We start from the raw sequence: 24,724 nt of genomic DNA, 5'->3' as shown, positions 1-24,724 counted from the left end.
CAATAAAATGGTGTTAGGATAAAATACTACATAAACTTACAAAAATTTACTAACAATAAAATAGGTGAAAATCAAAATAATAAAGTTGCTTTCTAAAATATCAGTCTGTCTAAAATTTAAAGACTGTGCTGCAAAGTATTTCCAAATAAAAATATTAGCACAAGGGTGAAAAACAATAATAAAACAGATAATAGTGCTATCCATGGGGTGGTGGGAAGCATAGTAAAGATCTTGTTTAAAGATGAATTTTATGTGTGTGTGTCTATTTAATAATACTTCAACCCTAGAAAGTGGAATGAGAACTGAAGACTTTATGTGCTTTTACCTAGGTTGAATTTGTTACAATGAGCAAGCTTTACCTTAAGATTAAGAACAAATTGAAGAAAAGAGAAAAAGCAAAATAGCACCACCTTTTAAGCCTTGTCTCTGGAAGGAAGAATATCATTTGTCCTCCATGGTTTGGGAGCAAATTTGCCAAGAAATAAATACCAAAAAACAATTAGGGATTCCTCAAATACTTATTTTTGGACCATCCATGGAGGAAAGAAGTATGAAAAAAACAATAATAATGCATGCATGAGTCTCTACAAATACCAAAACCAAACTTACATAATGTTTATCTGGGTTGTATTTCTTATGATAGGTGAAAACAGAGACTTCCTTGATTCGACCATCTTGTCTAAACGAATATGTTTTGGGTGAAAATGAAAGGATGGGCTCATCATTGGAAGGAAGACCAGAAAAACGCAACTGAGCAAGATTGTGAATGAAGAAGTTAAACTTTGTGGCAATGCTTCCCAAACTTGATTCGATAAGCCTACAAAATAATCAGAAAATATGTTAATAGTAAATATTCATGAGAAAACCTGTTCAGTTCTTTGAACATAATAAAGGATAAAAATATTTCATTCCTTTTTAAAAAAAATTTTTTAAGATTTTATGAGCCAGCCAGGAGCCCCTTAAATTTTTTTTTTTTAATCTATCTATCAATCAAGATATATAAATTTTCTTTTAAAGTAAGCTCTAGGCCCTTGGGGTGCCTGGGTGGCTCAGTTGGTTAAGCATCCGACTCTTGATTTCTGCTCAGGTCATGATCTCAGGGTTGTGAGATCAAGCACTATGTCCAGCTCCAAGCTGGGCATGGAACCTCCTTAAAATTCTCTCTCAGGCTCCTGGGTGGCTTAGTTGGTTAAGCGACTGCCTTCGGCTCAGGTCATGATCCTGGAGTCCCGGGATCGAGTCCTGCATCGGGCTCCCTGCTCGGCGGGGAGTCTGCTTCTCCCTCTGACCCTCCTCCCTCTCATGCTCTCTGTCTCTCATTCTCTCTCAAATAAATAAATAAAATCTTTAAAAAAAAAAATTCTCTCTCTCCCCATCTCCCTCTCCCCCCCCCCAAAAAAGTAAGCTCTAGGCCCAACATGGAGCTTTAACTCACGATCCTAAGGGTCACATGCTCTACTGACTGAGCCAGTCAGGCGCCCCCATTTTCATTTCTTTTAAAATATTAAGCAGATTCTCACTTTGCCAAGGATTTCCTTTGTTCTTCAGGCCAAAAACCCGTGAAAAGATATTCCACCCCAACAAAACAGTTTAGCACAAGAAAGTCTCTATTCCATCCCATCCCACTGTCTCCCAAGAAATGATGCTGTATTTCTTTTTCTTTTTTTTTTTTTTAAAGATTTTATTTATTTATTTGACAGAGAGAGACACAGCGAGAGAGGGAACACAAGCAGGGGGAGTGGGAGAGGGAGAAGCAGGCTCCCCGCAGAGCAGGGAGCCCGATGCGGGGCTCAATCCCAGGACCGTGGGATCATGACCTGAGCTGAAGGCAGTCGCTTAACCAACTGAGCCACCCAGGCGCCCTGATGCTGTATTTCTTGAACTCTGTAGGATCTAATACTAATATAAAACTATTAGGGATAGAAGATGATTGGCATAATGCCAAAAAAGGTGATCATTATTTAATTCCCTTTTAATAAACAGGGAAGTTGACAACTAAACAAGTATAGAAGGAAGCATCGAAAGTAACCCAAATTTAATAAAATCTTCTCCAACAAATAGTAGAATCTGGTACCAGATTCCTTCTTCAGATAATCATCATTTCCCTCAGTTGGAAAAAGAAGTTTTGACAGAATAGGGAGTTTCGTGGTGGTAAATCTGGAAAGCAGGCTTGGATAAAACATTTTAGGCATGCAAAAGAAACAAGAAGTCTCAGAAGCAGGATAAAGAAATCCAGAAAGAGGAAAGAGATTCAAAAAGAAAAGTCTAGAACTTCACACAAAGGTTCTTGCTTTGCTATGGACTGAGTATCTGTATCCTCCAAAATTCCTATGTTTGAGCCCCAACCCCATAGGGCCTTTATGGAGTCAGTAATGAAGATAAGATGAGGTTTTAAGGATAAAGCCCTGATCCAATAGGATTAGTATCCTAATGAGAAGAGACAAGAAAACTTATGCTTTCTTGCTCTTTATCTCCTTCCTTCCTGTGAGGAAACAATGAGAAGGCAGTTGTCTGTAAGCTAGAGCCCTCACCACGAAGTGAATGAGTTGGCACGTTGTTCTTGGACTTCCCAGCCTCTACAACTAAGAGAAAATAAGCGTCTGTTGTTTAAGCCATGTCGTCTATCGTATTTTATTATGGCAGCTCAAGCAGACTAATACATGCCTGCTATATAGTTTTCCCCAGAGGAACCAATGAATCTCTTTTGAAAAAACAAAACCCATCAATACCTAAATTATCAGAATTAGTTTGGAAGGCTATACAAAAGTCAGCTTCCTTCAATTCAATTCAGCCCAGACTCTTGAGACTAGAGAAGTCCAGTCCAGTTTTCTATCTCTTTTCCACTGAGAGGAAGAAGGCAAGAAAAAAAGAAAAAAGAACATGAGCTCATGGGTCCTCCCTGCTGTGGCATAATAATGAGGTGGTACCACTAGACAGTGACCAACCTGGTCACCAGACTTTTAGAACGTATTTGCCAGGAAGATCTGCTTTTAAAGCAAAAATGACAAGTTCAAATGCCAATAATTAGTATATGTGTTTTAAGTACTATGTCATATAGTAACAATTTACTATAGCAGTGTCCCAGAGTTTGCAGTTTTAAATATTTATGGTATCCATGAAAACTGTTATGGCAAAATCCTGAAAAAGATTAGTACAGATATTATTTTAGGAAAAAAACACAAAAACTTGTACTTAGCACTATCGAAAATACGCTTTGCAGAAATAGTTCATAAATAAGATGTTTATAATTCAAGTCATATACTAAATAAAACGAGTCATTTTGAGAGAAATAAATTTTTTATTTTATTTTTTTAAAAGATTTTATTTATTTATTTGACAGAGAGAGACACAGCGACAGAGGGAACACAAGCAGGGGGAGTGGGGGAGGGAGAAGCAGGCTTCCTGCGGAGCAGGGAGCCCCATGAGGGGCTCGATCCCAGGACCCTGGGATCATGACCTGAGCCGAAGGCAGACACTTAACGACTGAGCCACCCAGGCGCCCCAAGAGAAATAAATTTTGAAAGTGTTACTGCAAATCCTTTACATTTATTCAGTAAATAACCCTCTGACATAAAATATACTTTTGATAAACCCACAATTTGCTAACACTGTGAATCACAATTATTTCCTAAAAATCAGATTTTTTTTTTTCTTCAAGATTTTACTTATTTATTTGACAGAGAGAGACTCAGTGAGAGAGGGAACACAAGCAGGGGGAGTGGGAAAGGGAGAAGCAAGATTCCCGCCGAGCGAGGAGCCCGATATGGGGCTCAATCCCAGGACCCCAGGATCATGACCAGAGCCGAAGGCAGATGCTTAATGACTGAGCCACCCAGGCGCCCCATTACAATCAGATTTTTGATATATAGCATTTGTTTAAACTAAGGAAAACAAATCAAAGCTCTGTGCCTTCTCTAATGTATTTAAATATGCCTTACCTAGTAAAGAAAATTGTAGCTTCTGCATCTGTAGTTTGCGGTTGAAGTGCATCTCTAACATATTTCAAGTCTTGAATACTTGTAAGTTCTGGTAACCCTGAAGGAATCATCTACAGAAAGGGAAAAAGAGTTTGTGAGTTACACTTTTTAAAAGTCTGTTCCCCACCCATCCCTTAAAAGCCGGCCAAGTAATTAGAACTAAAGCAAATAAAACAAAGTTTTGAGGAATTTATATTAGTCTTATAAGGACCTAAGTGATTCCATTATAAATGAGAAAAACTGAGGTCAAGTCAGTCAATAGTTGGAAGTCATGAAGCCAGTTTATGGAATAAAACCTGTGAAATCCAGACCTTTTGTCTAGTCCTTTTTTTTTTTTTTAATCAAGTTCAGCCACAATAATCCTAGCAAAAGTTTAACTTTTAACTTAATACATATCCAGAAAAGTATAGAAATCTGAACACACCCAAATTAAGACACAAAATATGTTCCAGCATCCCAGATGACTCCCTCAGGGTCCCTTTCAGTTACTTTTACTCCTCACCCCCACAGATTTGAGTTATGTTTTGCATTTTATATAAATGGTGTCTGGCATATTTTACATAGCAGCAATTTTTGAATATTTTGGTAATAATATTTCTGATATTTGAGACTACAGTAAATTTTATTCCAAAATATCCTTCTTTAGATATTGAAACACAGAGCATTAATGTAAATTAATTAAAGGCTTGTAAAAGAACATAGTTACCAGTGAAAGGAGGTTAAGAAAGAGGTTTGTCTGCTTTCTTATTAAGTTGTAGGCCTGACAGCAGAGGTCCACAAACAACTGGAAACGAATGGTAGGCTTTTCACCCCCATTAATGACATATGCCATATCAGAGGTCAGCACAAAAGGAGCCCGATCCCTATTTAAAAAGAAAGTACACAACACGAAGTATTATTTACAGAAGATATTCAAATAGTGCTTTTGTTACCACATGGTTATTCAACTAAGCTATCTGAGCCGTAACAATTTCCAACTGGGAAATTTAGAATCAGGCAGGTTTGAATCTGCATTAAAACTTATAAATTTTGCATTTTCAGGAAAGCCATCATATAATCAATCTCATTACTTAGATAGAACACATACATGAATTTTTTCCAAGATGATATCTATAAACCCACACATTCAAATAGAGATCAAACAGTAGTTACAAACGTACAGAGAGAAAAATTTGGCACTCACTACCATTATACAAATGGGAACATTTCTAATATGTACCACTAACTAGTTAAATACACCTTAATTCATTTCAACAAAGGTTACTACATACACACACACACTCTTATCTACTACATGGTCAAGTCATCTCTTAGGGTCTTTTTTAATCCCTAGTCATACTCAATGGGAACTACAAGGCAAAGAACAACAAGAAAAGAGGCAAGTTTGGGAACGTTAATTTGTGAAAAACTGCCTTTTTAAAAAAATAAGTTGTGTCCAGGGGCACCTGGTGGCTCAGTCAGTTAAGCATCTGCCGTTGGCCTGGGTCATAATCCCGGGGTCCTGGGACTGAGCCCCGCATTGGGCTCCCTGCTCGGCAGAGAATCTGCTTCTCTCTCTCCCTGCCGCTCCCCGCCTACCCCCTGCTTGTGCTCTCTGTCAAGTAAATAAAACCTTTAAATAAAATAGTTGTGTCCACTAATTAAAATCAATGTTATGGCTAAATGTGTCAAAAGAAAGGTTCCTCAAAATACACATAGATATCAATCTTCAATAATATTCTGATCCTATCGAAATGAAAACATCTTTAGCATTACTTGAAATGACTGAACTTGAAATCAATGAATGACCTCTTGAATTAATCTGAGAAAGCAAACCAACAACTTCAGCTTTCTTGGGAAGAAAAAAGTGGACAGAGAAGGAATACTTAGATTGTAAAGAGATTGACATTAAAATCATCAAAAACTTAACCATTGTGTGGTAAGAGAAGTCTATTTCTGTTTCCTTCAAGTAAAATTATGGAAACTCTTCCAGATATATATACACATGATGGATGGATACAGATAATTTTATTAATACCTTTTGAAAAGTGATCCACAATGTGGAAATCTGCTTCAGAATTACCTGGAGTACTTGTTTTTCTTTTTTTAAGGTAGGCTTCACACCAAAGTGGAGCTTGAACTCACAACCCTAAGATCAAGAGTTACATGCCCTATTGATTGAGCCAGCCAGGCACCCCCTGGGGTACTTGTTTTAAAAAAAAATGTGCCCCCTTTTCTTTAGCAACAACAATAACAATATTAGTACCTTTTGAAGCTACCAAACATCTGTGCATGGCCCAAAAACTTTCCAAAGTCAATGTGAAACATGTGTCCTGTGCTTCGAAGCATTATATTATCATTGTGTCGATCACAGATGCCTAGAACATAGGTGGCTACACAGCATCCAGCACAAGAATATATAAAATTTTCAGAAGCCTATAATAAAGATATAAAATTATTTTAGAAAAAAAAACTATTTTTAAAGGAGGCAGGTTATAAAGATTAAAGTAATTCATCACCCTTTGAAAAAAGTATTGTAATTCACTTTTTCAACAACTTATAAACTGGGTTATGGTAACAAAAGCCAACCTTGTCGTATTTCAAAAACAAAACACCCTTCTAAAGGTGGTTACTGCCCCATATCTCTAGGTATTGTCTTTTAACAGGCAGATACTGCCAGTCCCTACTTAGGGTACATGCTGCCTTTGAACATCTTTTAAGAATCATCTTTGTGGAACTCTGCTCCTCACAGGCTCTGCTATTTAGTAAAAGTGGTGGTAACACTGTGACAAAGATTAATCTGAATAAAAGAATATTTTTCCCTTTTTTGGCTTATATAGGGAGGGCATGTATGAAGAAAGTCAGCTTGTATCTTTAAACATACAATAATATAATTAATGTGTTTTGTTGACTCCTTATTTCATCTCCAAGTTTTTCAAAGCTGGAGATCTTCTTTCACTTCAGTCTTGCCTGCCCTGGGGATTAAATTACTAACATAGTATCATACAGAAGTATCATTATATACATCTTGCTGTATATAATGAGTATATATTGATGTATATAATGAGTTTTATCTAAAGCATGTGCATTTAGTTTATTCTCAAGAAACTACATTTCTGAATGGAGCAGTCCTATGGCTCTATGTGTCCATGTGGTTATTTCATAACTCCCCAGAAATCATTACTGATAATGCTAAGAGCAAATGTTTACACAGCACTTATCACAAACCAGGCACTACACTACTCTTTCTACACACCTATACACACACATGCACGCATATGCACACTATACGACATAGGTCTGATTATGATTGTCATTTTACATATGAGGGAAACTGAAACATAGAAGTTCTTTGCCCAAGATCACATAATTGTTAAGTGGCAGACCCAAGATTCACCCCAAGCAATGTGACTCCTTTATGTTATATTCTCTCTTAGTAAAGGGCATTAAGAGTCAAATGCATAAAAGGCACTCAATGTGTGTTACTAGACAATTATTTTGTGTCAAACCACTTTCCCAGAACCACAAAAGAGCCAACATTACTATAAACAAGTATTGGCTTCTGCTGCACTGCTTTCCCCACACAAGTAAGAAAAGGGAATGATCTTAAACAGTTGAAAAGACTAACAAAGGGCAAAATTCCTCTACCTTCTTAGGTCAACAGACAGAATTGGTACGTATCTGTAAATATATTAATGACTTGACATATAGTAGGCAGGCAAATGACATTAAAATCGAGATTTCCTTACATTGCCATTGAAAGTGTTCTTGGGGGGGAAAAAAGTGTTCTTGAGTCTTTCTTAGACCACTTTAGGATCATTAGAGGCCTTATGTCCTAAGAGATTTCCCTTTCCCTTTTTCCCCCATTTTTTTTTTCTTAAGTAAACTCTGCTCCCCACCCCACCCCCACTGACATGGGGCTCAAACTCACAACCCTAAGGTCATGGGGCACCTGGCTGGCTCAGTCGGTTAATTGTCCAACTCTTGGTTTTAGCTTAGGTCATGATCTCATGGGTGGTGAAACTGAGCCCTGTATTCGGCTCCGCACAGTGGGGAGTTGCTTAAAGATTCTCTCCTTCTCCTTCTCCCTTCTCCCTTCTCCTTCTCTCTCCTTCTCCCTCTACCTTCTCCCCCACCCCCAACTGGGGCACTCACATGCACTCTCTCTTTAAAAAAAAAAAAGGCACACACTACGACTGAGCCACCCAGGCACCCTGAGATTCCCTTTCCTATTACAGAATTCAAAAGTATGCTAAAACAAAAAATTGACACTTCTAATAACAGCTATCAACTACAGAATTTACTCTGTATAGGGCTTTCTATATAAACTCATCTAATTCTTACAATAGCCTTGTAGTGCTATTATTTTTTTACAGCCATAATACGTACTATAATACCAAAAAAAAAAAAATACTGTAATACTATAATGTATACTATTTTATATCCCAGGTCACTGAGGCACAAGAGAGGTTAATAATTTGCCTAAGGCTCAACACCTGGTACTAAGTTCAAGATCAGAGTCTGGCCATAATTTTCCTCTCATCTCCACACAATGCAGCCACTCTTACTTATTTCCATAACTTTTCCCAAGATCTTTGTGAAATATAATATTCTGGGTCATAAAAATACCTCTATTTTGCTGGCCTCTAAATGCATGCTTGGAATGTTTTGGGGGTAATTTAGCATTGGTTTCACTCAGATTCTTACCATTAAGTGCACTGTTTATATATAAACATATATATATATATAATTTTTTTTTTTTTTAAACTTAGAGAAAGACACTGTTTTCACAACTTAGACTACATGGCTAGTCACCAGAGCTGGAAAATGAAAGCACTTATGGCCTATGTAATACATTTTTGACAAAGTTGTCTGGAATAAGGAGACTTGCCAATCACCTTTTCATATTCCTCTTCAGAAGGATTGTATTTCCTCAACCACTCTGCAAGTGGTTTATCTTTAAAGGATCCGGTCACACCATATTCCACTTGGATTTTCCTGAGGGTATCTGAAGCAGGAACTAGCTCCACCATACCTTTAACAACAAAACATTAAGCTATGCAAAAATATCTCCCCAAAAGTAAGACTTTAAAAAACTTATAGCTTTCAATCTTTGACATAAGATTTCTGTTAGGAATTATTTAAAAAAAAAAAAAAAATCAAGTCTGGTAGCCCATGCTAGAAAATCTGAGCAATCAAAATTTTTTATTTTCAGAAGTACCCAAAATATAACAGTTGAATTTGACTTTGAGGTTCCATAATCTGTACAACCATGTGTGACCCCCCGCCAAGAATAACAATTTTAATTACAAACTAGATGATACTGACTTAGCTAATAATGTTACATAGTTAATAAACTTACTCTGATCATGTATTTGGGCAATGATGGAGTGTTTCAGAGTACACTAAGCCTTTTCAAAGGGAAGAACAGATGAAGATTGCCCCCGCTGCTGCCCCCCGCTCGTGCTTTCAGATAAATAAATTCTACTACATGCTACATTTACTTTGTGCATGTATTATTTCTATAATCAAAAAATTAGTTTTATATATTTTCAAAATCAAGGAGATGCACTGGTGTCAAAATAAAAGATAAGGACACAGAGACCTGCTTCAGCCAAAGGACTGGAAGAAACCAAGTTGGCCAAGGCCTTCAGACCACCCCAAAAGAAAGTATGCAGGGCCAGGTTATAATCCTAGTCGTCTGGTCACACAATGAACAATGAATTCATTTGGATCTTTTACGTTGTTTTGGTTGCATCGTCTAGTTTAGAGTTCACAGTGACATCCTTTTTTTTTTTTATTCTTATGTTAATCCCCATACATTACATCATTAGTTTTCGATGTAGTGTTCCATGATTCATTGTTTGTGCATAACACCCAGTGCTCCATGCAGAACGTGCCCTCCTCAATACCATTCACCAGGCTAACCCATCCTCCCACCCCCCTCCCCTCTAGAACCCTCAGTTTGTTTTTCAGAGTCCATCGTCTCTCATGGTTCGACTACCCCTCCAATTCCCCCCCTTCATTCTTCCCCTCCTGCTACCTTCTTCTTCTTCTTTTTTTTCCTTAACATATATTGCATTATTTGTTTCAGAGGTACAGATCTGAGATTCAACTGTCTTGCACAATTCACAGTGCTTACCAGAGCACATACCCTCCCCAGTGTCTATCACCCAGTCACCCCATCCCTCCCACCCCACCCCCCACTCCAGCAACCCTCAGTTTGTTTCCTGCGATTAAGAATTCCTCATATCAGGGAGGTCATATGATACATGTCTTCCTCTGTTTGACTTATTTCGCTCAACATAATACCCTCCAGTTCCATCCACGTTGTTGCAAATGGCAAGATCTCATTCCTTCTGATGGCTGCATAATATTCCATTGTATATATATACCACCTCTTCTTTATCCATTCATCTGTCGATGGACATCTTGGCTCTTTCCACAGTTTGGCTATTGTGGACCTTGCTGCTATAAACATCGGGGTGCACGTACCCTTTCGGATCCCTACTTTTATATCTTTGGGGTAAATACCCAGTAGTGCAATTGCTGGATCATATGGTAGCTCTATTTTCAACTTTTTGAGGAACCTCCATACTGTTTTCCAGAGTGGCTGCACCAGCTTGCATTCCCACCAACAGTGTAGGAGGGTTCCCCTTTCTCCGCATCCCCACCAACATCTGTCGTTTCCTGACTTGTTAATTTTAGCCATTCTGACTGGTGTGAGGTGGTATCTCATTGAGGTTTTGATTTGGATTTCCCTGATGCCGAGCGATATGAAGCACTTTTTCATGTGTCTGTTGGCCATTTGGATGTCTTCTTTGGAAAAATGTCTGTTCATGTCTTCTGCCCATTTCTTGATTGGATTCTTTGTTCTTTGGGTGTTGAGTTTGATGAGTTCTTTATAGATTTTGGATACTAGCCCTTTATCTGATAGTGACATCCTTTTTCAATGAGTACCTGTACCTTGATTCTATGACTACGTTTAACCAAATTTTTAATATACATACAAGTTTTAATTTCATAATCAAATATGCATACATATAAATTACTATGTGCTAAAACAGTGGACCAAAGTTCATAAAATATACAATATACTACTTGCTATGTAAGATATGGCCCCTACTCTGAGGGAATTTAAAATCAATCCGGGGCGGGGGGTGGGGAGATACACCAGTAAATGTCTGGTGAATATTTAAAGACAATCATTGAGCCTGAAAAAGTGAGGGATTACTAGAAACACTGAAATACTAGTAAAAACTTCACAGAAGACATGGATGTGATTTCATTTGAAAAATAAGGATACTTGTGAGATAACACAAATGAAAAGCTTAGGCCAGGGCAAGACACAAAGTAAGCACTCAACCATTAGGTAGAAACAACATAAAAAACAAGCGGAATCTGATTGCTTCCAAAGTTACATGGAATGCCGTAAGAAGAAAGAGGATGTACAACTATATGAAGTAAGTGTGGTGACAGAAAAGGCAACCTAATGAAATGGCAGGCTCTCACTGAGGAATGTTACTTAATAAAACAACTTCCATTTACAAGATTTATATGAAAAACAACCAGCAAGAATTTTTTTAACCAGCAAGAATTCTTAAGGTTTATTTATTTTAGAAAGAGAGAGCAAGAGAGTGCATGCATGTTGAGTGGGGAGAGGGGCAGAGAGAGAGAATGTTCAAGCAGAGTCCCTGCTGAGTGCAAAGCCTGATGTGGGGCTCCATCCCACAACCCTTGAGATCATGACCTGAGCAGAAACCAAGAGTCAGAGGCCCAACCGACTGAGCTACCCAGGCATCCCCAACCAACAAGAATCCTTTTTTCCCAGCAAGAATTCTTAAATTGACCTGATTTCCTTTTTGACAAGATAAAGCTTATACATGCTAAACTGAGACAGGAAAGTGATAAGGCTCTCATACTGTCCTGATGGATAAAATGGAGAAATGTGGAGTAGTTGATAACACAATGAAGTAGATGAGTACCCATGTACCTAAAGATTTAGCAATCACCTGAAAGGAAATCTCACATCTCTAGTGACCATGACACAAGGGTTGGTCCTTGGTCCTCTTTTTTTTTTTTTTTTAAAAGATTTTATTTATTTTAGAGAGAGAGAGAGCACGAGAGGGGGTAGGGTCAGAGGGAGAAGCAGACTCCCTGCTGAACAGGGAGCCCAATGTGGGACTCTGGGATCATGACCTGAGCCGAAGGCAGCCACTTAACCAACTGAGCCACCCAGGCGCCCCAGTCCTTGGTCCTCTCTTAGTAAACATATTTTTTCAATGACTTAGCAGAAGCTACAGAATATATGTTCTTCAAATCAGTTCACGACACAAACTAAGAGGTTCAATGACAGATAACAAAACTCAGATTTTAAAAAGAATCCAAGAGGCTGAAAAATAATGGATCAAATATAACAAGAAAGTTAATAGGTAAGGTCCTATACTTGGGTCTAAGATACAAAATGTACAAGTACAGAATGGCCAAGACATGATTTAGCAGGAGCTGGTATGATGGTTTTATTTGTAAGTTCTGTGTGTGCAACACTTTGCCTACTTTGCATTCTACAAAATTCAGGTGCCATTCTCAGAGACTGGATCACTTGAGCCCTTTACAATGGGAATAATCAGATAATAAGGTAATCTGAAGTCATATATGAGAAATGGCTGAAGAATTTGGAACTCAGGATCTGAGGCCACAATATTCATCATCACAAAGAAGGATTTGACTGAATTATATGAAAGTCTATTTTTTTTTTTTAAAGATTTTATTTATTTATTTGACAGAGAGAGCACAAGCAGGGTGAGTGGCAGGCAGAGGCAGAGGGAGAAGCAGGCTCCCCGCAGAGCAGGGGGAGCCCGACGCGGGACTCGATCCCAGGACCCTGGGATCATGACCTGAGCTGAAGGCAGTCGCTTAACTGACTGAGCCACCCAGGCGCCCATGAAAGTCTATTAACAGAACTGGAACTGATGGGTAGAAGACACTAGGAGTCAGTTCCCACTGATCAAGAAAAAACTCTACAGCCATCAGAGCTATCCAGGATAGAAAAGATTACATTGAAATGCAGTAAATTTCCTTCAGTATAGGCAGTTAAGCATAAAATGAATGGCAAATATTATAAGGATGACTAGATAATTTTTCAGGTGACTTTCTAGTGTCTATGATTAGAATCTGAGAAGCATTTCTCATTTCCACCAACTATAAATGATCTTTCCCTCCTTTAAAACCCCATGGCACTGCCTTTGTTAATTCTCTTAGAGCTCTTAGAGACTCCTGGGTGGCTCAGTTGGTTAAGTGTCTGCCTTTGGCTAAAGTCATGATGATCCCAGGGTCCTGGGATCGAGTCCTACATCGGGCTCCTTGCTCGGTGAGGAGCCTGCTTCTCCCTCTGCTTGTGCTCTCTTTCTCTCTCACTCTCTCTCACTGATAAATAAATAAATATCTTTTAAAAATTCTCTTAGAGCTTTTAGCTTATTAAGCATCTTCAAATTACTTTATATGTCTTTAATTGCTTCCCTCTAAATATAAACACTACATGTTATTAGCATTTTGTAGATTGTAGATCAACAACAAACATTTGTTGAATAAAAGTAATGATAATGGTCACAATTTATTGCGCATCTAATACATATCACATACTGGGGTGTTTTACATTCATTATCTTTTAATTATCACAATATTTCTGTGTCTAGGGCTTTTACTATTCACACTAAACATATGTGGTAAGGAAGAAAACTTACTCAATAAAATAAGATGAAGCCTCTGCTAAAGTAGAAAAAATTTTTGAAACCATTATTTTATTTTGCAGAAATGAAATCAAAATTGGTTTAACTTAGACATCTTAATTTTAAATTAAAAGGTAAAGACCATAAAATCCTCGTTCAGTCAGTCAATGGGAACCTCTGGTTACTGCAAAGCATTTATTAGGGCTACTCAATGAGTTATCTGATTGTGAACAAATAAATCAGTAAAGTAACACTAAATTAAAGTAAGAAACAACTGAGATCATAGTGTGCCAGCAGCAGGACTCCCTCAGGACAGGTATACTCTGAGCTAAGTTCATAGAAAAGAAATAATAAGACACCAAGACAGAGCTGAGAGACTTACCTCGATCTCTACCAGTTGACAGGCATTTGAAAATTACCATCCTCAGATCTAGTCCTTCTTTAAGCCAGATCTTGTCCATAATTTTTATCATCTGTAAAGCTAACATATCTTGCCGAAGATCTTCACCAACCTTGAAATCAAGGAAACAAAATGAAACCTGTACCTTTCCAAAAGACTTAATACACTACATACTGTAAAAGGCAGGAGGAAGGGGAAATGATAGAGTGAAGAATGAGATGAAATTTTTCTACAGCATTCCAGAGGAAATTACTTCACCTCTTCATGTCTCAGTTTCTTGAACTATACACCTTTTAAAAGGTTGGATTTTATGGTATGTGAATCATATTCAATTTTTTAAAAGGGCAAATGGAGGATCTTTGTCATGATCAAAATATTCCTTACCTTAACTGTATCAATGCCAGTATCCTCATTGTGATATTGTATGATAGTTTTGCAAGATGTTACATTGAGGGAAACTGGGTAAAGGATACCTAGGATCGGGCGCCTGGGTGGCTCAGTCATTAAGCGTCTGCCTTTGGCTCAGGTCATGATCCCAGGGTCCTGGGATTGAGCCCCGCATCGGGCTCCCTGCTCTGCGGGAAGCCTGCATCTCCCTCTCCCACTCCCCCTGCTTGTGTTCCCTCTCTGTCTCTCTCTCTGTCAAATAAATAAAATCTTAAAAAAAAAAAAAAAAGATACCTAGGATCTCTGTATAAATTCTTACAACAGACTGAATCTACAATTATCTTTAAAAGTTTACTTAAAAAATTTTTTTTTAAAAAGTTAACCCTCCCAAAATGAATTAATTCTAACTGGAATCACATCAATTTTTCATTTTCTTTTTTAAATTGGATAAAATAACTTTAGAACACATAATGATGAATATATTTTTTGAGACCAGTCAAGAAAATTACAAAAAAAAAAAAAATTAGGGGAGATTAGCCCTAACAAATATTAAAACTTAACATATAAAATTTCTGTATTCAAACAGATGGTATGGTTTTAGGAAAAGACAAATACATCAGTAAAATATAGTCCAGAGCCAGATTTATGAGAACTTGCTATATATATATATATATATATACACATATATATATATATATCTATACACACACACACACATATATAGAATATACCTACATATATACACATTTATATGTATTCATAAAGATAGCTTCTCTTGAGCTATCATTTATATGTATATACATATATATATACACACACACACACATATATGAGCCTGCACTAACTGAACTCATTGAATTAAGTGAAACTCTCCATTCTTTCTTAAAAATATACAAATTATGATCACAACACACAGAACTTTGGTAACAGATTACTCTGTAGTATTCCACTCCTACTGCTTCCCATAGTAAGTTATATGTCTCCAAAAACCAGTGCCATTGCTCATGGTTTTGCAGTTTCACGCTGCACAACTCTAGGGGGTACCATTCACATCATAATCTGTGTGAAAGGCACTGCCTGCTGAAGTTACGATGGCCATATGTAGCTCAACCAGCATGGCCATATGTAGCAGCTCTAGCCCAGAGTTGCATTTGTTCCTGGGAACAGTTTATATGAGCAATAATTTTCACATAATTATTCAATTTAATTAAATATTAAATAAAACTAAATTTGCAATTTGGAAAAGGAATTTGAGAAAATAATTTTTAAAATACCATTTAAAAACAAAGTAACATTGGGGTGCTTGGGTGGTTCAGTCAGTTAAGTGTCTGCCTTTAGCTCAGGTCATGATCCTGGGGTCCTAGAATGGACCCGCACTGGGCTCCCTGCTCAGCAGGGAGTCTGCCTCTCCCTTTGCCTCTGCCCCTCCCTTCCACTTGTGCTCTCTCTCTCAAATAAATAAAATCTTAAAAAAAAATAAAACAAAAAATAGAAACAAAGCTCACCTTAAACATGACGTTAATTTCTTCCCCCATTGGATCAGCATTTACCATTGTCACTTTTAGGGGCACAGCATTAGAACTGAAGAAGGAACATGACTACAAATACAACACGCTATGCATTAGAAAGATAACACTGGAATAAAAACGGGTTTAAGATTTTTTGTCCTAAGCATTTCTCCTTTCACTTGTTCTTCTGAACTGTGGCAAATGAAATAATACATGTGAACTGCTTTTTAGATCATCCAGCAAACAAGAGGTATTTAAAAATACTTTTTGAAACTTAAACATAGCATAAGTAAAATATCTACTACTCTCTAGACGAAAAGCAAAACCTTAAAAACTGGAGACAAAAGTTATTAAAAGTTTGAGCTTTAAAAGCATCTTAATTCCTCAACAGAGCACAAAATTTTGTATATTCTTATCTTTCCTCTAAAGCAGTATGATCTGGGATGAGATCTCTACTTCTTCTATATTGGTACTCTTATAATTTATAATTAGCCATGCAATCAAATAGTGACACTAAATTTAAAAATTTCATTAGCAAAGATCAAATCTTATTTTAAAATGAAACTGGTTAAAAAAACTAATTTAAGATAGACCAATTAAGGGAAACAACAAACAAAACCCAAGGAGAAAATGTGACCCCCTGGCCCCCGCCAATGACATACAACTCAGGCACCCACTGTTAAATTTCAGTAAAGAGAAGCCATATATCAACTTAAAAACAAATCAAAGACTCCTTTATGGATACTTGTACCCTAGCCTTTCAAAACCACAAACACTAATGGATGAATTAATTGGTTGCTTTTGCTGAATTCATTAAGAGAAAATCCACTATTTGTATAACTACTGGCCCAGTTTGAAATATAATTACTCAGTGCTGATGATTCAACTACTTTTTGATGGCTCTAAACAGTGTTATAAACCTGGGAAGAGGCTTTCTGACCATTCACATGGGAGGAAAAGAAAATGCTATCAGTGACTGGAATTACAACATATGCCTACAAGGTAGCTAATATACCATAGTAAAAAATAATTTATTTTGAGACAGCAAATAATTTTATATTGCTTTTTCTTTCAGGAAAGGTGATTAACTAAAAATATACTGAGGTAGGGGCCCCTGGGTGGCTCAGTCATTAAGCGTCTGCCTTCGGCTCAGGTCATGGTCCCAGGGTTCTGGGATTGAGCCCCACATTGGGCTCCCTGCTCGGCGGGAAGCCTGCTTCTCCCTCTCCCGCTCCCCCTGCTTGTGTTCCCTCTCTCGCTATGTCTCTGTCAAATAAATAAATAAAACCTTTAAAAAATATATATATATACTGAGGTAAATATGGATCTTACACAGACATCCAAAATACTTATAATCAACCTATGCAGATGTTATCCTCATTTGCCCTAAGTATATCAGCCCATCTGCTTTCTTCCTACATTTTTTTCCTATAAATTATTTTGAAGTGTAATATGAACTTATTAGTATATGTCACCTTAATATTTAATTCTTTTGCAACAAGACTTGGATTGAGAGGAAGACGGCATTTATTTCTTAGAAAAAAGGACTGTACTCGTTCCATACTCCTTTGAAGGACAACCTAGGAAAAGAGAGTAATACTGTAAGTACATAATGGAAATGAAGACCTATATTTAAGACAAAAAAACTATGATGTGGACCAACCCAAATTTTAAAATGCCCAACTGTCAAACAGTCAAAAACAAGTTGTTGCTAAAGAGTTAATTTTTACTATAAAAATAGAATGGGGAAAAGCTTATAAACATGGGGGGGGGGGGAGTACATATGGTCTATTTAACATATTAATTAAAACTCTAACAGTCAAATAAATAGAAATTAAACAGAAATGAGATGCAATTTTTCATCTAACAGATTAAAAATTTAAGGTAACACCCAGTCCCAGCAACAGGGCAGGAAAAGGTATTTTGGTAATATATTGGTGGAGAAAAAGATAGAACTAAAAATATACACAGATCTTGACTCAGCTATTTCACCCACAGTAGTATCATATAAGGAAATAGTAGCAAAGGGGCAAAAACTTATTCACTATAGTTCATTGTAGGACTGGAAAAAGAAAAATGTGTAAACAACCTACAGAGGTAATGGTTCACAATTTACGCTACAATACCTTGTAATATTATGTACCCATTAAGAAACATGAAGTGTAACATGAAACATGAAATGAAGTGTAACATAAATCTTCACACTTCTCTAAGATGAAGTAAAAAAAGCAATTTGCAAAAACAAAACAAAAACTCACAAAAAACACATAAGTGCTGAAAGAAATTAAAGATCTAGATGAATGAAAAGACATCCCGTGCTCATGAACTGGAAGACTTAGTATTATTTAAGATTGCAGTATTTTCCAAATTAACCTACAGACTCAAAACAATTCTTTTTATTTATTTATTTATTTATTTATTTATTTATTTATTTGAGAGAGAGAGAATGAGAGAGAGCAAGCACATGAGAGGGGGGAGGGTCAGAGGGAGAAGCAGACTCCCTGCCGAGCGGGGAGCCTGATGCGGGACTCGATCCAGGGACTCCAGGATCATGACCTGAGCCGAAGGCAGTCGCCCAACCAACTGAGCCACCCAGGCGCCCCTTTTTTTTTTTTTTTTAAAGATTTTATTTATTCGACAGAGAGAGGGAGGGAGAGCATAAGCACAGGGCGCAGCAGAGGGAGAGGGAGAAGCAGGCTTCCTGCTGAGCAGAGAGCCCAATGCAGGGCTCGATCTCAGGACCCTGGAATCAGGACCGGAGATGAAGGCAGATTCTTAACTGACTGAACCACCCAGGCGCTCCACAGACTCAACACAATTCTTATCAAAATTCCAACTTCCTTTTTGCAGAAACGTACAAGATAATCCTAAAATTCAGACAAAATTGCAAGGGACTTCTGAATAGACCAAAAAAACAAAAAACCTTGAAAAAGGACAAAGTTAGAGGACTCATACTTCCTGATTTCAAAACTTACCACAAAGCTACAACAATGAAAACAGTATGGCGTAAGGATAGTCTTATAGATCAACAGAATAGAATTCAGAGTCCAGAAATAAACCTATATGTCAATGGTCAACTGATTTTCATCAAAGGTGCCGAGATCATCATGGGAAAGAACAGGCTCTTCAACAAATGGTGCTGAGAGGTTTTGAAGATGCTGCCCAAGGGAAAAAGCAGTTCTGGAAAAGAGAGGGGAGGTGGGGAGCAGCCTCTGGGAGTGACAGTTCTGACAGAAGTCTCAGCGTGCCAAAGGTGGTGGCAGACACATTCTGTGTGGAAAAACATGGGAAAATCATGGAACCTATAGAAAAGTTAAAGTCTGGAATGAGATTAAATAAAGTGGCTGCACATTATAGTGAAGATAAAGTGATGTGGGTTGGATGACCAGAGGTTCCATGGTGGGACCACTTCAGAAAGCAGCATTTGCCTTGCCTTTAAGTGGGCTGGATAAGCCAGTGTTTACAGACCCTCCAGTTAAGACAAAATTTGGCTATCATATCATTATGAAGGGAGAAAATAAAATTGTACAAAAAGCTGGAAAAACAAAAAACAAATGGTGCTAGGACAACTGGATAATTACAGGTAAAAGAATAAAGTTGAATCCCTACCTCAAAGCATATAAAAAAATACTGAAAATGGATCAAAAACTTACTTAAGAGCAAAACCATAAAACTCCTACAACACAGGTGTATATCTTTGTGACCTTGGATTTGACCACAAATTCTTAGATATCAAATGCACAAGCAACAAAAGGAAAAATAAGCTTCATAAAATTGGTAACTTTTGTGCATTAAAGGACACTATTGAGGAAATAAAAGATAATTCAGAGAATGGGAGAAAATATTTACAGTGTCTCTGATAAGGGTCTAATATCCCAAATACATAAAGAACAATTCAACAAAAAGACAAAAAAACCCAAAAACTTAGAAATTTCTTCAAAGAAGATTACAAATGGCCAACAAACACATAAAAATGTGCTCAAAATCATTGATCATTAGGGAAATGCAAATCAAGACCACAAGGAGATACTACTTCATACCCACTAAGATGACTGTAATTTTTTTTAAAAAGGCAGAAAATAACAAACGTTGAAGATGTAGAGAAGTTGGAATCCTTTACATTGCTAGTAGGAATATAAAATGATGAAGCTACTTTGGATAAAGATTTGGTGGTTCCTCAAAAAGCTAAACATAAAATTGCTTTATGACCCAGTAATTCCACTCCTAGGTGAAGTGAAAAGAGGTATCCAAACAAAAACTTACACACAAATGTTCATAGCAGCATTATTCATAGTAGCCAAATATGGAAACAAGTCAAATGTCCATCAATGGATAAACAAAATGTGGTATATCCACACAACGGAACATTATTCAGCCATAAAAAAAGAGTGAAGTACTCATACATGCTAGAATATGGATGAACCTTGAAAATATTAGGCAAAGTGAAAGAAACCAGACACAAAGGCCACATATTTTATAATTCCATTTAAATGAAATGCCCAGAATAGGTACATCCATAGAATAGAAAGCAGATTAATGCTTACCAAGGCCTGGGAAGAGGAGGGAATGAGGAGTGAAAAGTTAGTGGGTACAGGCTTTCTTTTTGGTGTGATGAAAATGTTCTGGAATTAGTGGTAGTGGCTGCATAACATTGTGAATGTACTAAAAGACAATGAATAGGTGAATTTTATCTCAACAACAATATGTGTGTGTGTGTGTATGTGTATATTTCTATAAAAATTTTTTAAAAATCCAAACATTTGTGTATATATATATATATATATATATATATATAAGTGTATATATATGTGTAAAGTCATATAAAAGACCAGAAAGGACATAAAGCAAAATGAATAATAGACACCTAACAGGGAGAAAATGACCTGGAAAATTTTTAATTTTTAAATTAATTTAAAATTTTAATTAAAAAATTTTTATTCTATAAATTTATTTGGATTTTTTTAAATTTTTTTTTTAAGATTTTATTTATTTGCGGGAGAGAGAACGAGAGACAGAGAACATGAGAGGGAGTGAGAGGGAGGAGGGTCAGAGGGAGCAGCAGACTCCCTGCCGAGCAGGGAGCCCGATGTGGGACTCAATCCCGGGACTCCAGGATCATGACCTGAGCTGAAGGCAGTTGCTTAACCAACTGAGCCACCCAGGCGCCCCTTATTTGGATTTTTTAAACATTAGCAACAACTCATAGTTGCATTACTTTTACAGTTACAAAAAAGTAAAAAAACAAAATAATGAAAAAGAAACTCAAGAGAACAATTGTGACCAGGAAGGAATTCATAAGCATGGGAATTAAAAAACACTAATTTTCTGAGTTAGGTTGTAAAATCTTTTCCTATGGTTTTAAACAACCTTTGAATTCATCTGTTCAAAATAGCATAGGTATAATCAGAGTCTATTGGATGCCTACCGGTAAAGAATAATAACTCATTAATACTGTAGAGATCTTTTAACATCAAAATATTTATGTTCCCTCTTTTGGGTACATACCTGTCTGGCTGATCCACTAGCCTGCCTTACTTTTTCTGCCACTCCTCCTAAAAGTTGTACAAGTTTTGTCTGCTTCAAAAGTTCTTCTCTGAGTCCTTTTCCTCCTACTGAGAGGAGAGCACCCAAAACATGTTCGTATCGGGCACCAAACTGTGCATCATGCAGGGCATCCTTGAGGAGCCTAATACAGCAAAATATTTATGTCAGCCACTTCTAAAAACTGGATGAATGTCTCTTGAATATCAACTTAGGTTCATTTTTTGGTATCCAGGAATTTATTTTAAGCTATATAAGAACTCATTATTATGGAGCTCTAACATGCCAAATATCTTTGCAATAAAGAGTTTTGTTATTTTTGGTTTTATTTCTAAGGACATAAAAATCTGGCTTCTTTAATAATGCCCTAATCAAACATCTGGTATTGATAATAAGCAATCTGAGCATACCATTTAGACTTTCAGAGTATATCATCTCTATAAATACTAGGAATGGAAATAAATTACTTAAAAAAAAGTTTAAATCTTACCAATATAAATTGTGTGCTATGTGTATATTTCCCAATGCCCTGGACAGAAGGAAGCGCACTAATGAACTGTTCAAGTGAATTTCGTATTTCAAAGCCTACACATAAAGGAAAATAAGAATTACTAGTGGTCAAACCCATACTCCATTATGAGGAAAGAGAAAACACTGATAAAAATGAAACAGATGAATTAACTTATATATGTTATGAAATCAAGCAGAAAAGTGTGGATTTGGGAATAAGATTCATTAGTATGTTTAAATGGCTAGTAAAGAAAAATCAAAAAAAAGTTCAAGTCTGATTTGTTCTGAGAATCTAAAAATGTGAGAATTAAAAATCCAGGTACATATATATAATACTCAAGTGTGGCAGCTAACAATAGTGGAAAAAAATTCATACTACATCGAAACATAAGGTACCTCAACATTCCCACAGAAGTACTTTTAATCAAAACAGAATGGGGATCCTTTAGCAAGTTCCCTACTCATAAAAAATGGGTGGAATACTGTGGACAGGTAACCTAGTAAAAAACTCACCTGTACAAACTGTGGAAGAAGATCAGTTAGTTCATCATCACTTATAGCCTCAATCCAGGTCACAGCTACGGACCTTACTTCCTGATCAGCAAATCTAGAGAAGTACCATAAAAATCAAGATTTGATGGTGATTTTCTTTCTAGTGAAGCTATATTTCCTAGAAACACAATCTTCATCTATACCTGACAAAGAATATTCAAATAGCTCTATATTCAAATGCAATGTGTTTCTTTTTTTTTTTTTTAGGAAGAAAAATCTTACTGTACTATACAAATTCAACTTCAGGACTGTTCAGAAACCTTAAGCTTATGAAAATTTTGAGTTACATCATAAAAATATAACAAATTATTCAAAATTTAGAAGTTAAATCCCTCTTTAGGTTAGTTGTTTTAAGATTTTATTTATTTACTTGAGAAAGCAAGAGCCAGAGAGTGAGAGCCAGAGAGCATGAGCAGGGTGAGAGAGCACAAGCAGGGTGAAGGGCAGAGGGAGAAGCAGACTCCCCACTGAGCAGGGAGCCTGATGTGGGGCTGCATCCAGGGACTCCAGGATCATGACCTGAGCTGACGTCAGACGCTTAACCAACTGAGCCACCCAGGTGCCCCTTTAGGTTAGTCTTTAAATGACATGTCATCTCTATTCTTTTTCTAATTTGTTTTTAAAAGTAAACTCTACACCCAATGTGGGGTTTGAACTCATGACCCCCCTGAGATCAAGAGTCCCATGTTCTACCAACTGAGTCAGCCAGGCGCCCCCTGACATCTCTTTTTAATAACCCCAGCACAAAAAGTATGTTGCATTGAATTGCTATGTATATTGCATTATATTGCACTGAATTGCTTTCATGTTAAAACAAAGGGAAGTATTCCTGCAACATAATACACCTTACTGGAAAAGCTGGCAACAGTAAAATAGAGCAAGTACATTCAGTCATGGTTAACTTACTTTGAGTCAAGTAGTTCCAACGCGGTCAGTGGGTGCAATGGAGGCCACTGCTGAAGCAGTGAGTAAGTTTTGGCAAGATTAACCCATTTCCAGTTTGGGGCACTTGCTAGTACTTTAGGAAGACAATTTGGGTGTTTGAGGCAATAATAGCGTTTCTCCCACAAAAAGGCTTTATCTTCTTTAGAAAGTCTGCATATATAACAATTAAATTATTTCTCAATGATATCATAATGAGTTATAACCTCAATGATTAAAAATACAAAGAAAAATTTATTCATTTTAGGACAGCCACTTCTTGGTAGAATCATTAATACTAATTTGGAATAGAAAAATGCAATGTACAGCAAACACTACTAATTTACTCTAATTTGGGGGATAGAAAGAAATCATTCTGCCTTGATAAAAGTCTTAGTTATGAAAATGAAGGATAATTCTGTATAATAAAAATTTATTGAGTTCTAACCAGATGCCAAGCACTAGAAATCAGAGTTGAATAAGCAGAAACCACCCTAAGAGATAGCAAGGATTTCATCCATTTTATACAAGTAAAACAAATGTCATGCAAAAAAAAAAAAAAATGCTATTACATTTTAGAAGATGATTTTAGAAGATGATTGTACAGCTCAAATGAGGAACATTCAAAATAAGAAGTATTTGTTTGGGAGACTCTAATTTAGTCTTAATGACAAATGTTTATGTGAATGAAACAGTCACTGTTTTACTACCCATCCAACTGCTTTTGTGTATAATACATGCACTGAAGCATTCATGTCATGTGGAGCCCTGAAAAAAATTCAAATATTGCAAAAAGGGGCACAGTTAAGTCTCTCCTTCCAGTTTCCCTCCCAGTGACAACTGCCTAATAAGATTGCATATCCTTCCAGAGATAGTCTATTTGTATAGAAGCATATACATACGTATGTGTAGATTCTTTTTTCTTTATGTAAGTAGTAACACATCACATAAACTATTCTGCTCCTTGCTTTCTTCATTTAACATCTTACATATTAGTACATATAGCTATAAGTTCATTCTTAATAGTTACATAATACTCCACTGGATAAATGTACCATAATTTAACCTTTCCTGATGGACATTCCCTGTCACTTTTACAATAATCCAAATACTGCAATGAATATTCTTTACTCCATAAGCAAATATGAGCGGTTTTCTCTAAGATATATAATTAAATGGAAACAGAACTACTAGGTTACTATGTACATTGTGACCTTTATC

General features: G+C 36.7%; 1 protein-coding gene and 1 pseudogene across 1 annotated transcript in view; one reads left to right on the top strand and one right to left on the bottom strand.

Annotated features, from left to right (window-relative positions):
• Nucleotides 1-24,724, bottom strand: part of PIK3C2A (phosphatidylinositol-4-phosphate 3-kinase catalytic subunit type 2 alpha) — a 98,958-nt gene that overhangs the window by 7,787 nt on the left and 66,447 nt on the right. The window contains exons 16-27 of the mRNA XM_034995476.1: nucleotides 23,489-23,677; nucleotides 22,544-22,637; nucleotides 22,011-22,105; nucleotides 21,485-21,665; nucleotides 17,455-17,559; nucleotides 15,977-16,069; nucleotides 14,067-14,196; nucleotides 8,855-8,991; nucleotides 6,223-6,392; nucleotides 4,684-4,840; nucleotides 3,939-4,048; nucleotides 610-817 (exon numbers count right to left, since the gene is read on the bottom strand). Coding sequence (XP_034851367.1) covers nucleotides 610-817; nucleotides 3,939-4,048; nucleotides 4,684-4,840; nucleotides 6,223-6,392; nucleotides 8,855-8,991; nucleotides 14,067-14,196; nucleotides 15,977-16,069; nucleotides 17,455-17,559; nucleotides 21,485-21,665; nucleotides 22,011-22,105; nucleotides 22,544-22,637; nucleotides 23,489-23,677 — 1,669 coding nt within the window. The remainder of the gene's footprint in view (nucleotides 1-609; nucleotides 818-3,938; nucleotides 4,049-4,683; nucleotides 4,841-6,222; nucleotides 6,393-8,854; nucleotides 8,992-14,066; nucleotides 14,197-15,976; nucleotides 16,070-17,454; nucleotides 17,560-21,484; nucleotides 21,666-22,010; nucleotides 22,106-22,543; nucleotides 22,638-23,488; nucleotides 23,678-24,724) is intronic.
• LOC118004233 lies at nucleotides 19,135-19,703 on the top strand (annotated as a pseudogene).

The sequence above is a fragment of the Mirounga leonina genome, unplaced genomic scaffold (assembly GCF_011800145.1).
Source record: "Mirounga leonina isolate KUSES-001 unplaced genomic scaffold, KU_Mleo_1.0 Mir_92, whole genome shotgun sequence".
Taxonomy (NCBI): domain Eukaryota; kingdom Metazoa; phylum Chordata; class Mammalia; order Carnivora; family Phocidae; genus Mirounga; species Mirounga leonina.
This window is presented reverse-complemented; position numbering and strand designations above follow the sequence as displayed.